Below are 11706 nucleotides of genomic sequence, written 5' to 3'. Positions count from 1 at the left end.
TTAAGTCAGGTCATCTGGACGGTTCTCTGGTTATATGCAGAGCAAAGAGTAGCAGCAGCAGCTAGCGTACATGTGCTGCCATGGCCTGGGGTCACTTCCTGCAGGAGTTTTATCATATCTCTGCTGAGATTTAAAGTGTTCACATGAACCACTAGGAAAGTTGGAAGATTGGATTTGTTCAAACAACACACAAGTGACAACAAGTGAGATAACTTTTAACCAAACTTCACTTTAAATTGTTTGAAATACCCCTTTAATAACACATTGGTGGTTTCTGTGAAAAATATGTTTCATGCATCTCATTTTGAAACATTGACACTGAACACACATAAGATTAAAAGAAAAAACAAAACCACATAGAACTCAAAAGTATTACAATTCAAATCACTGTCCAGGAAGTCTTTGACAAATGTTTGTTCATCCATCCAATACATCCCATGCATACATCATCTTTATCTGCTGCTTCTCTGGTTTGCGGTGGCAAATGTGTGAGAGGGCGGGACAGGTCCATTACAGACCCACATAGACACAAACGAGACAAACAACCGTTCACTTGCTCACTCACACCTAGGGACAATTTAGAGTTACCTAACCAGTCTAAAAAACTAAAGAGCAATGAGCCTGCTGTTCAGCTCTGGTCCACAACCCACCTGACCAAGTGGGTCTGAGTCGACCCCTCTAATCCACGTCTGCAGGCCCCGTCAGGCAGAGGCATCAGGAATCTCTCAACCAAAAACAGTCTACGAGTGTATAATCAGTATTTACTGATGTTTTCAACCTTTCTGTAGTCATGGCAACACAGACTGGTCCAAAAAAATCTGGAGGTGTGTGTGTGTGGGGGACAAAATACAGCGACTGAAACATGAGACTCTGCTACCTCCTGCAGGATGATGTGGAACATGATGGCCTCCTATTGAGAAGACTGGCAGTCTAATCTTCATTCGGTGATGACGGCCACTCGTGCACTATCTTTTGCAACGTTCAGTACATGAGTTCGAAAGTAGTTTGTCACTCACGTCATGCTGTGCCCTTTACATATGCTCAGATTAAGTGATACACCGCAAGAAAGTTGTTTTATGATAGAGTGCAAAAAAAAAAAAAAAACATCTGGAAAAATAAACCTTATTGGTCACTCACTTTATCTCTCTTTCATACACCACACACACACACACACACACACACACCACCACCACCACCACCACCAAGCAGGGTCAGGTTCTGGTGTCCATGGTAACGGAGCCTAGAGGATGACACAGGGACAGCCGCCACGGTTCTGTTTCTCCATTTGATGAGTCGGAGGAGGGGGGCTCTCCATCTCTTTAAAGCGTCTGATTGAGAGAGGGAGGAAAGAAGAAATTAATAAAAGCTGACATCCTCACACCAGAACACATCTACACTCAACGCTGTTACAACACGCAGGATTCAGGGAAGAATGTCACCTTACATATTCTTCAAGCCGTCCGGAAATGATTTTTAGAGAAAATAAAATAGCCAGTGGATTTCTAAGTGTTCACCACCTTGTTTGCCGTTTATCTTGTTGCTTCACAAATTGGAAATTAAACGATTTTTTTGGGGCAGCACAGTGGTGCAAATGGTAGAGCTGAGGCCTCTCAGCAAGCAGGTCCCTGGTTCAAATCCCAGTCCAGGGTCCTTTCTGGCTGGAGATTGCATGTTCTCCCTGTGCATGCGTGGGTTTTCTCCAGGTACTCCGGTTTCCTCCCACAGATCAAAAACATGCATGTTAGGCTGATTGATAACTAAATTGTCTCTAGGTGTGAGTAAGAGAGTGAATGGTTGTTTGTCTCATTTGTCTCTATGTGTCCCTGTGATGGATTGGAATCCTGTCCAGGGTGTACCACGCCCCTCGCACTGTGATTGCTGGACATGGGCACCGGCGACCCCCGTGACCCAAAACGGAAGAAGCGGGTAAAAGATAATGGATGGATGGATGGATTCTATGTTCGTCAGTCTCTCCTTCCTGTCCCCTCAACCAGCAGGTCAAAGCAGATGGCCGCTTGTCCTGAGCCTGGTTCTGCTGGAGGTTTCTTCCTTTTAAAAGGGAGCTTTTCCTTTCCACTGTTGCCACTTTGCTTGCTCAGGATGGGAGACTGCAACGAAGCCAAGATTCAACTTGTCTGCTGGATTCCTTAGATAGAGAACTTTACTAATTGGCTTTTATGTACGTGAATGTTCCTGTAAAGTGCCCTGAGACAACTTTGTTGTGATTTGGCGCTATACAAATTAACTGAATTGAATTTAAAAAGTGTTTTTAACAAAATAAAATAGAAAAATTGGCTTCCAAGATGGCGCCAGTGTGTGTGGCCGTCCGTCTGTCGCTCTTGGTTTGTTTTATTTCTCTGTTTTGTGCTCAGCACTAAGTCTGTGCTTGTGTACAATCGCCAGTCCCTCCTGGATATTCGACATGTTGTTGGCAATCTCAATGCCTTTGATTATGGTGGACAGAAAACTTTACCCCGCTCCTGTTAGGAGTCCCAGCTCATCTCCTCCGGGCACCTGCGCTGTCCCCCCGGCGGAAACGTCGTCGTTACCGCAGTAAACGTGGAGGACAGCTGGTGAAACTAAAGATCTGCCTGGCCCGTTCTACATCCATTTCTCAGACAAGAAATGGATTATTTCCGTCTTTCGCTGTGCCTTGGTGTTTCCTGGATCCTGTTGACAGCTGCATGCTACCTGTCACCAGCCTGGATGCGGACATTCGCCCCCACCCCTCCTGCTTCTCTCGGCTCCACCAACGCGGAGTGAACCTGCAGAGCCTGAAGACGCTGCCCCGGGCCCTAGCGCCCGTCAGATTACATGCTGCGGTTTCTGCCAGGATTGGCCTGGGAACGCCAGATCTCTGACAAACAAAACTTTCATCCTGCGGGACTTTTTCAGTTCCCGTCATTTGGATTTGCTCTGCATCACAGAGACCTGGGATGAGGCTGATGACTCCAGTGTTTTTGTTGAACTTCTACCAGACGGCTGCTCTTATCTAAGCTCCCCTCGGATGTTAGGCTGTGGAGGAGAAACGGCGGTGGTTTATAAAAACAACTTTAAATGCAAGCAGTGCACTTCACCGTCTTTTTCCAGCTTCGAGGTGACTTTATTTGAGGTGGGTCACTCACACCCCATGCTGTGCGCTGTCATCTACAGAGCCCCTAAATATAATGATGATTTCTTGAATGATTTTTCTGATTTCCTGACTGGAATAATGATAAACTATGATCGAGTCCTTATTGTTGGGGATTTTAACATACATGTATGCTGCCCAGAGAAACCACTGGTGAAGGACTTTCTCAGCCTCACTGACTCTTAACCTGGTTCAGTGGGTGGCTGGTCCCACACATACCATACCATACCATACCATACCAATTTATTTATAAAGCACTTTAAACAGTGACAAAGCACACCAAATTGCTGTACAGGGACAAACAGAACAAGCACATAGCAACAGATTACATAACAGGACACCAAAAAGTAGAAACCGACAAAAACAATAATGGATAACAACAACAACCGCAATATGACTAACACAGTGTGATGCACACAGACTCAGCACAGATCACACAGTGCAGAAAGCCAGGGAATAGAAGAGTGTTTTTAAGCGAGATTTAAAAACTGTGAGGGAGGGGGCCTGTCTAACGAGCAGAGGTAACTCATTCCAAAGTCTTGGGCCTGCTACAGAGAAGGCCCTGTCGCCTCTGCGCTTGAGACGGGTTCCTGGGACTGTTAGGAGCAACTGGTCTGCTGATCTGAGAGAACGTGGGGGGACATACGGCTGGAGCAGATCAGTAAGATAGGAGGGGACAGAGCTGTTTAGTGATTTATAGACATACAAGAGTATTTTGAATTTGATTCGAAGGTGAACCGGAAGCCAGTGTAGGGAGGCCAAAACAGGTGTAATGTGCTCTCTTTTGCTTGTGCTGGTCACATGAACATTGGACCTGGTTCTCTCTCATGGCTTGTCTGTGAACGACCTGGAACTATAGGATAATGTGATATCTGACCATAGGCCTGTTTATTTGATGTTAGTTTGTCCTGTGCTCCAGTTAAATCCTGCGCTCCTGCCCAGCGACGTAGAGTTTTTAACCCTTCCACTGCTGGTCAGTTCTCTGCTGCCTTTGAACAGCTCTGTGCTCCCTCTGGCTCTGCTGTTGACACCGAACAGCTGAGCTCCTGGTTTGACTCCTCCTGTCAAACCATTTTGGACTGTGTAGCTCAATCTAAACTGATGCGGCCTAAAGCCAGATCTGAACCCTGGTTTAATGAAAAAACTATTGCAGTCAGACAGGAGTGCCGCAGAGCTGAACGGAGATAGAAAAAGGATAAACTGGAGGTTTTATTTTACATTTTAAAGGACTGTCAACGTCAGTACCAGAACACTGTTAAAGAGGCCAAAAAAACAACACTTGTCAGATATTATTGTGTCCAATCATAATAATCCACGTGTCCTTTTTAAAACTATTGACTCTGTCCTGAAGGCCCCACAACCTGTCTGTCTGGAAGCCTCTACTGAACTTTGTAATGACTTCCTGCAGTTTTTTATAAATAAGGTTGTTACCACAGCCCTTATTTGTCACTGCTTTTGACCCCTCCTGCTTGGTCCCCTGCCTGGCTGTATTCGATAGATTTAAACTAGTGACCCTGACCCTTTTAGAGGATGTGGTCGGCCATATTAAACCATCAGGTTCTCCTTGTGACCTTGTCCCCCCTCGTCTTTTAAAAGAGGTGTTTTCCAGCATCAAGCAGGTGATTCTTGCCGTTATCAATAGCAGTCTGTCCTCAGGTGTTGTCCCAATACGTTTTAAACATGCTGTGGTGCAGCCCCTGCTTAAAAAGCCTAGCCTAGACCAAACTGTCTTGGCTAATTTTAGGCCCATCTCCAAGCTGCCTTTTATTTCAAAAATTTTAGAAAAAATTGTATATTCACAGGTCAAATGTTTTCTGGATGAGCACAATATCCTGGAGGTTTTTCAGTCTGGCTTCAAAACTCGCCACAGCACAGAATCAGCTCTAGTCAGAGTTTTTAATGATGTTCTTATGGCCAATGATTCTGGTGAACATGTGGTTTTTGTCCTGCTCGACCTAACCGCTGCCTTTGATACTGTGGACCATAACATTTTAATATCACGCTTACAGTGCCAAGTGGGTATTTGTGGTACTGCACTGAGCTGGTTTAGGTCCTATCTGGCAGACAGAACCATGTCTGTCAACATAGCTGGGTCTGAATCCTCCACTGCTCCTCTGTGTTTTGGGGTTCCACAGGGCTCTATTTTAGGTCCCCTGCTTTTCTCCCTTTACCTGCTTCCATTGGGATCAATCCTTAGAAAGCATGGGATCTTTTTTCAATGTTACGCTGACGATAATCAGATCTATATGCCACTAAAAAAGAAAGATGACCCTTCAATTAGGCCACTTCTGTTGTGTCTTGAAGACATCAAAGCTTGGATGTCTTTAAACTTCTTTAATTTCAATGAAAAGAAAACAGAAGTGATGGCGTTTGGTCCTAATGGCTCTTGTGAACATTGCCCTGTTGATCTGGGCCCTCTGGCACCACATGTAAAGAAAACTGTTTCTAACTTGGGTTTTAAAACGGACAGTGATTTTAAATTAGATTCCCAGATTGGAGCGGTGGTCAAGACCAGTTTTTATCACCTCAGACAGCTGGCTAAGGTAAAGTCCATCCTCACAAAACAGCAGCTGGAAACAGTAATCCATGCCTTCTTCACCTCTCGGCTGGATTACTGTAATGCTCTTTAACTTGGAGTCAGCCAGTCCTCCCTCAGATGCCTCCAGTTGGTCCAGAACGCTGCTGCTCGGCTTCTAACTGGAGTTCAAAAAAGGGAGCACATCACCCCAACTCTGGCTTCACTCCGCTGGCTGCCTGTTCATTTTAGAGTTCATATTAAGATTCTTTTATTTGTTTTTAAAAGTTTAAATGGTCTTGCTCCATCCTACCTCTCTGAGTTGCTTCACCCATACTCTCCTGCTCGGTGCATCAGATCAGCTGATCAGCTGCTCCTGGAGGTGCCGAGGTCTAAAGGGAGGCTCAGAGGGGACAGAGCTTTTTCTGTTGCTGCTCCAAGACTGTGGAATGATCTCCCTCTTCCCATCAGACGAGCCCATTCACTGTCCAGTTTTACAACTCTTTAAAAAACACATTTTTACTCCCTGGCTTTTAGCACACACTGAATTTTGCTCTGCACTGTTTTTATTATTTTTTATTGATCTTAATGTTTTAACAACTGTTTTTATGTGTTTAAATGTTCTTGATTTTATATGTCACTTTGTGGCAGCTGTGGTTGTTTTAAAGGCCTTTATAAATAAAGTATTATTATTATTATTACAAATTAACTGAATTGAATTGAATTTAAAAAGTGTTTTTAACACAATAAAATAGAAAATTTGTTCATGCGTTCATTCAGGACTTTCTGTCCCTTCTTCATGTCCAAACTGTAATCTCAGAGTCAGAGTCAGAGTTTCTTTATTGTCATTCGCACCTCATGTGGTACATGTGGTGGAGAGAAATTATGTACACAAGGTCCCAGTTACATCCAACAATAAAATGTATAAGAAAAACAGTAATAACATCTAAGATATGAACTAAGAAAAACATCAACTAAATATACACTAAGCCCTCATAACATAAAACATTGAACATCAGCACAAACATGAACATGAGTCTGTGAGCAGATGTGCACGCATGAACACATCAACATTGAAACAGATCAGCAGCAACATGATATGGTTTTTCACAGTTATTATTCTAGTTAGAGATTCATGAGTCTAACAGCCTCAGGGTAGAAGCTGTTCCTCAATCTAGTGGTTCTACACTTAATGCTCCTTAACCTCCTTCCTGAGGGGAGTGGGGCAAAAAAGTGTGAGTGCTGGGTGAGTGGGGTCCTTCATGATGCAGGTGGCCCTCTTCCTGCATCTGGAGGTGTAGGTGTCTGTGATGGTGGGGAGGCTGATTCCGACAGATTTCTGTGCAGCCTTCACCACTCTCTGCAAAGCTTTTCTTTCTGCAGCTGTGCAGCCTCCATGCCACACGTTGATGCTGGAGCACAGGATGCTCTCCACTGCACACCTGTAGAAGGAGGTGAGGACTGAGCTTCCCAGACCAGCTCGCCTCAGCCGTCTGAGGAAGTAGAGTCTCCGATGAGCTTTCTTGATCAGGCTGGTGGTGTTGTTGCTCCAGCTGAGGTTGTCATTCATGTGTACACCCAAGTACTTGTAGCTGGAGACCACTTCCACCGCAGATCCTCTTATGTTAAGGGGGGTGTAGATGTTTTTGTTCCTTCTGAAGTCCACAATCATCTCCTTTGTCTTCTTCACATTGATGTGAAGGTTATTCTCTTTGCACCAGCTCTCCAGGTGTTCCACCTCTTGCCTGTAGATGGACTCATCATTGTTTGTGATGCATCCCACCACCACTGTATCATCTGCAAACTTTACAATGTGACAGCCTGGATGGGTAGCTGCACAATCATACGTGAGCAGAGTAAATTGGAGGGGGCTCAACACACATCCCTGAGGAGAGCCAGTGCTGAGGGTTATGGTGGAGGAGGAGAAGTTGTGGATCCTCACTAACTGTGGTCTGTTTGTTAAAAAGTCTAGTACCCAGTTGCAAATGGAGGAGCTTAGTCTTAGTGTGGATAGTTTGTCCATCAGGGTTTGGGGGATCATGGTGTTGAAGGTGGATGTGAAGTCCACAAAGAGCATAAGGACGTAAGAGTTTTTCTGCTCCAGGTGGTTGAGCGCAGTGTGGACCACAGAGGAGATGGCATCCTCTGTTGATCGGTTCTCACTGTATGCATACTGATGAGGGTCCTCGTTGATGTTGATGGTTGTTTTGATGTGAGTCATGACCAGTTTTTCGAAGCATTTAGCGACTATCGGAGTGAGGGCCACTGGCCGATAGTCATTCAGACCAGTCACTGTAGAGCTTTTTGGGACTGGGATGATGGTGGCAGTCTTCAGGCAGGTGGGAACTGTCTCCAGGGTAAGTGAGGTGTTAAAGATGTCTGCCAGCACCTCACAGAGTTGATCAGCACATTCCTTCAACACTTTTCCGGGGATGTTGTCTGGGCCAGTTGCCTTGTGCGGATTAATCCTCCTGAAGGTACTCCTTACTTCTGCTGAGGTCACGCTGAGATGCTCTTCATCCAGTGGTGAGGTGAGTCTGGTGCTGGGTGGTCTGTTCGGGTCTTCAAAGCGTGCATAGAACTTGTTGAGGGCATCAGGCAGAGATGGGTCTTTGGGGCATAGTTCGCTCCTTCCTTTATAATCTGTTATGCACTTAATGCCCCTCCACAGGCTCAGAGGGTCTTGTGAGATTAATTGACCCTCGATCCTCTTTGCATATGTGCCCTTGGCCCTCTTAATACCAGCAACCAGTTCTTTTCTTGTCCTACTCAGCTCCTCTGAGTTTCCAGACCTGAAGGCAGTGTTCCTGGCTTCCAGCAGGGTACACACCTCTGCATTCAGCCAAGGTTTTCTGTTTGGGTAGTGTTGGATTTCCTATTTTTATACATTTTTATATTTCCTATCAAGCATTCAAATGTCATGTTATACAAAGTGTGTGTGTGTGTGTCTTTCTTCCAGGGTTGAACTATATTTATAGAAAATGTTTACTAATTCTAACTATTTTACCTTTACATATAATCTTATATCAGCTAATGATAATTTTACAAGTTCACATTTGATATATTACAAGCAATCAAATCATGACAGATAGCAGACTGATTAACATAAATAAAGCTAGAACACATTTCTTTAATTTAGACTTAATATAGTTTGACTAAATAAAATCCCTCAGGTTCTCTATAAGTCAGAGGGATCAATTAAGAACACATAAACATGAGTTAGTTAATAATTAATAGTTATTAATTATTCCTAGAAATAAAATAACTAACTCAAGATCATTTGGTATCACTAAGGTATAATCAAGTTAAACTGAAACAGAGCTATAACAAAGAACCGATTTCAGTGAGCCATAAACTTCTTATCTGTGGAATGTATAACGTCGTTCAGGGGGCGGGCTAGATCAGTAACCATGGCAACCGAAGGGCTAAACCAATCAGAAGAGCTAGCCTTCTCAAGCTTTGATAAAAGCCGGAAATGACACGCCCAGCGAGCATTTCTGGGGAAGACCAGACCGAGACGGTTCGTCTTTAATGCTCCAAATATATGCATATATTTTACAAATGTAATCGTTTGTCTCTGAATACCTGTAACTCCTGTTTGTCAAATAAATCTTTTATACCGAGGGCGATGTCTCAGCTGTCTTGAACACGACGTGGTAATCGGACCACAACAGATGGTGACCCCGACGTGCAGCGAGACGCGGCCTAGACTGAATTGGATCGAGGTGGTTTGCGGTGCACACGCAGAGGAACTGGGCCCGATAATTTCAGGTAAGCTGGTTACCTGTTTGGACCTTAAGGTCCGGAGTACTGGCTATTCGGATGTAAACCAAATTCAAACCAAATTCAAATTCCGCTGTTGGTGTGTATGCAGCCATCTCCGGAAATAAAGATGGTTTATTTAAGCTAACTTCCGGTGATTCGTGTTAATTCTGACGATGTGGGTTACGATATTCAGAGAGTTTAAGCGCCGAACGCTTTCTTTGACGTTTAGGTAGTGTTTTAGTTAGTTTCATGAGTTTGAATCGTGCCGGAGGAAGGTGAAAGGGCCTGCCGGGAGTTCGCGTCGGACGTGAACGACATATTTCCCTTTTTTTCAGCGGAAGTGGCGATCAAGCCGAAGATCTGACGAGAGATACGGAAATCGAGTCCGGGACTCGGAGCTACGTCGTGTCTGCGTTGTGGAGTGTAGACTGCCCACTAAAAAGACGCCATTAATAATTTAGTTCAAAGGGAAATGTGAAAGTCTGGGACTTAGTTAGTTTTACCAAATTTCCGGTGATCAGGGATCACTTTAGGGTTATGACGTTGTAATACTTTTTGTGTGTGCCATTTTTTGTATGTTTTGTAAAGGCTTCAAGGCCGGAGGCGTTGAGGGAGACAGAACAATAGAAAGAAAGACAAAAGAGGGGGGAGTGAGCCGTGTGTGGGGACTAAGCGAAGGGTTACTTTTATCTTTTTTCTGTGTGTGTGTGTCTGTGGGTGAGTGGAGCTTCCATATCCTGACCGAAAGAGGGCGCTGTTGTATAAGGCAAGGATAAGTCTGGACTCTGGTTTTTTTTTCATACCACAGACTTGTGAATTGTTTTGGCACAACGGGGCCAGCAGTGAATGACAATAAAAGATTTGAAAGCCTGAGTGTGTGAACGTTGTCATCAGGTGTGGAACTCATAAATGAGAAACATGTGACTCCTGTGGAAAGTCTACAGGATCAATACATGAGTTAAGAGCATAATGGTGAACAATCTAAAAGATATGGAACAATTTTGAATAGGAAATGAGTAGAATTGCGCACAAAATATGGGAGTTATCTAAAAACGAGGCAAGTAGCTAAAAACCAGCAGACCAATAGCTAAAACAAGCAGAAATAATCTTAATGTACCAAAAGTAAGTGGGTAGAGCTTGTTTTTCCTGAATTAGGCTGTAAAAGTTGGATTAATTTAAAAGGAAAGGTGGAATTAGCTGATATTGGCATGAAACAGCTAAATAGTATCTGAAATGTAAGCAGAAATATCTGAATCTCCCAAACATTAGCTGAAAGGAGCACAATGTTCAGAAATTAGCAGGAATAAGTCAGTAGAAGTACAACAACGTTGAAGTAAGCTGTATACAGCTTAAAAGAGGGAGGAGGTGCTTGGAGGTGGTACATCATCAGGCAGGCTAGGAAGCAGTCTGACAGGTGGTCAGAGGTTGGACCAGGTAAAATAAGGGTGAGCAGAGAGGAGGTCGTTGGCTGAACATTCTTAATGCTCTCATTTTAGGGGTGATCTTGGCAGGAGGAGATCTGAACGCCATTTTCAGTCGCTGAAAGTTGGGAGAGTAATGTAATACATCGTTTAAAATGGGAAGAATAATCAGCAGCAGATTAGACTACAGCTGTCGGAGGCCAGACATAAACGGGGATAAGAGGGCGAGGTCAAAAAACATTTGTGTGTTCAATCAGTGTCAGAGGTAAGGAGGCAGTGACCTCTGGAACAGTTGATCTGCAGCAATGGTTTGAAACTCAAGGCCAGAGGGCCAGAGGGGGACATCCCGTGTACGAGCAGTAATTAACCGAGAGATGGAGTCAGAGGGAGTCAGCTGGAGGTGTTGTTGGAGCAGCTCGCTATGTGGGAGGATGAAGATGGCAGACAGCCACTCACTAAGCGGGCGAGGGACAGAGGTAGATTGATAACAAACGTGCTGAGCAGACAGGCAAAGGTGGAGAGCTGCTGACAGAGAGCTGGTGACATGATGCAGAGAAGGAAGGTAAATGGTTGAGGTGTCAAAGAGACCAAGTGGAAGAGCAGCAAGGCTCGCAGCAGTGGTGCTGGGCTCAAACTAGTTTATCATGGTGTGGATAGAAAGAGAAATGGAGTAGGGGTGGTCTTGGAGGAAGTGAGGCGTAGGTCTGACGAAGGCCTAAGAGGAAATAAGGAGGATGATTCGTTGTGGTGACTTCTGAAAAGGGAAAAGCCGAAGGAAGAAGGAGAAATGAACATCATAAACAGGTCAAATTAAGTAAGCATTTCTGTATGACATATTGTAAACAAATTGGTCAGAATTTCTTCTTGGAATTGAC

General features: G+C 44.3%; 1 protein-coding gene across 1 annotated transcript in view; it reads right to left on the bottom strand.

The window, feature by feature from the left end:
* Positions 1 to 253: 253 nt before the first annotated feature.
* The window catches only part of rras (RAS related), a 108832-nt gene continuing 97379 nt past the window's right edge, over positions 254 to 11706 (bottom strand). Inside the window, exon 6 of the mRNA XM_037688799.1 lies at positions 254 to 1328. Within this exon, the coding sequence (XP_037544727.1) occupies positions 1241 to 1328 (88 nt within the window). The 3' untranslated portion in view covers positions 254 to 1240. The remainder of the gene's footprint in view (positions 1329 to 11706) is intronic.

Source organism: Nematolebias whitei, chromosome 15, assembly GCF_014905685.2.
Source record: "Nematolebias whitei isolate Nwh7 chromosome 15, NemWhi1, whole genome shotgun sequence".
Lineage (NCBI taxonomy): Eukaryota > Metazoa > Chordata > Actinopteri > Cyprinodontiformes > Rivulidae > Nematolebias > Nematolebias whitei.
This window is presented reverse-complemented; position numbering and strand designations above follow the sequence as displayed.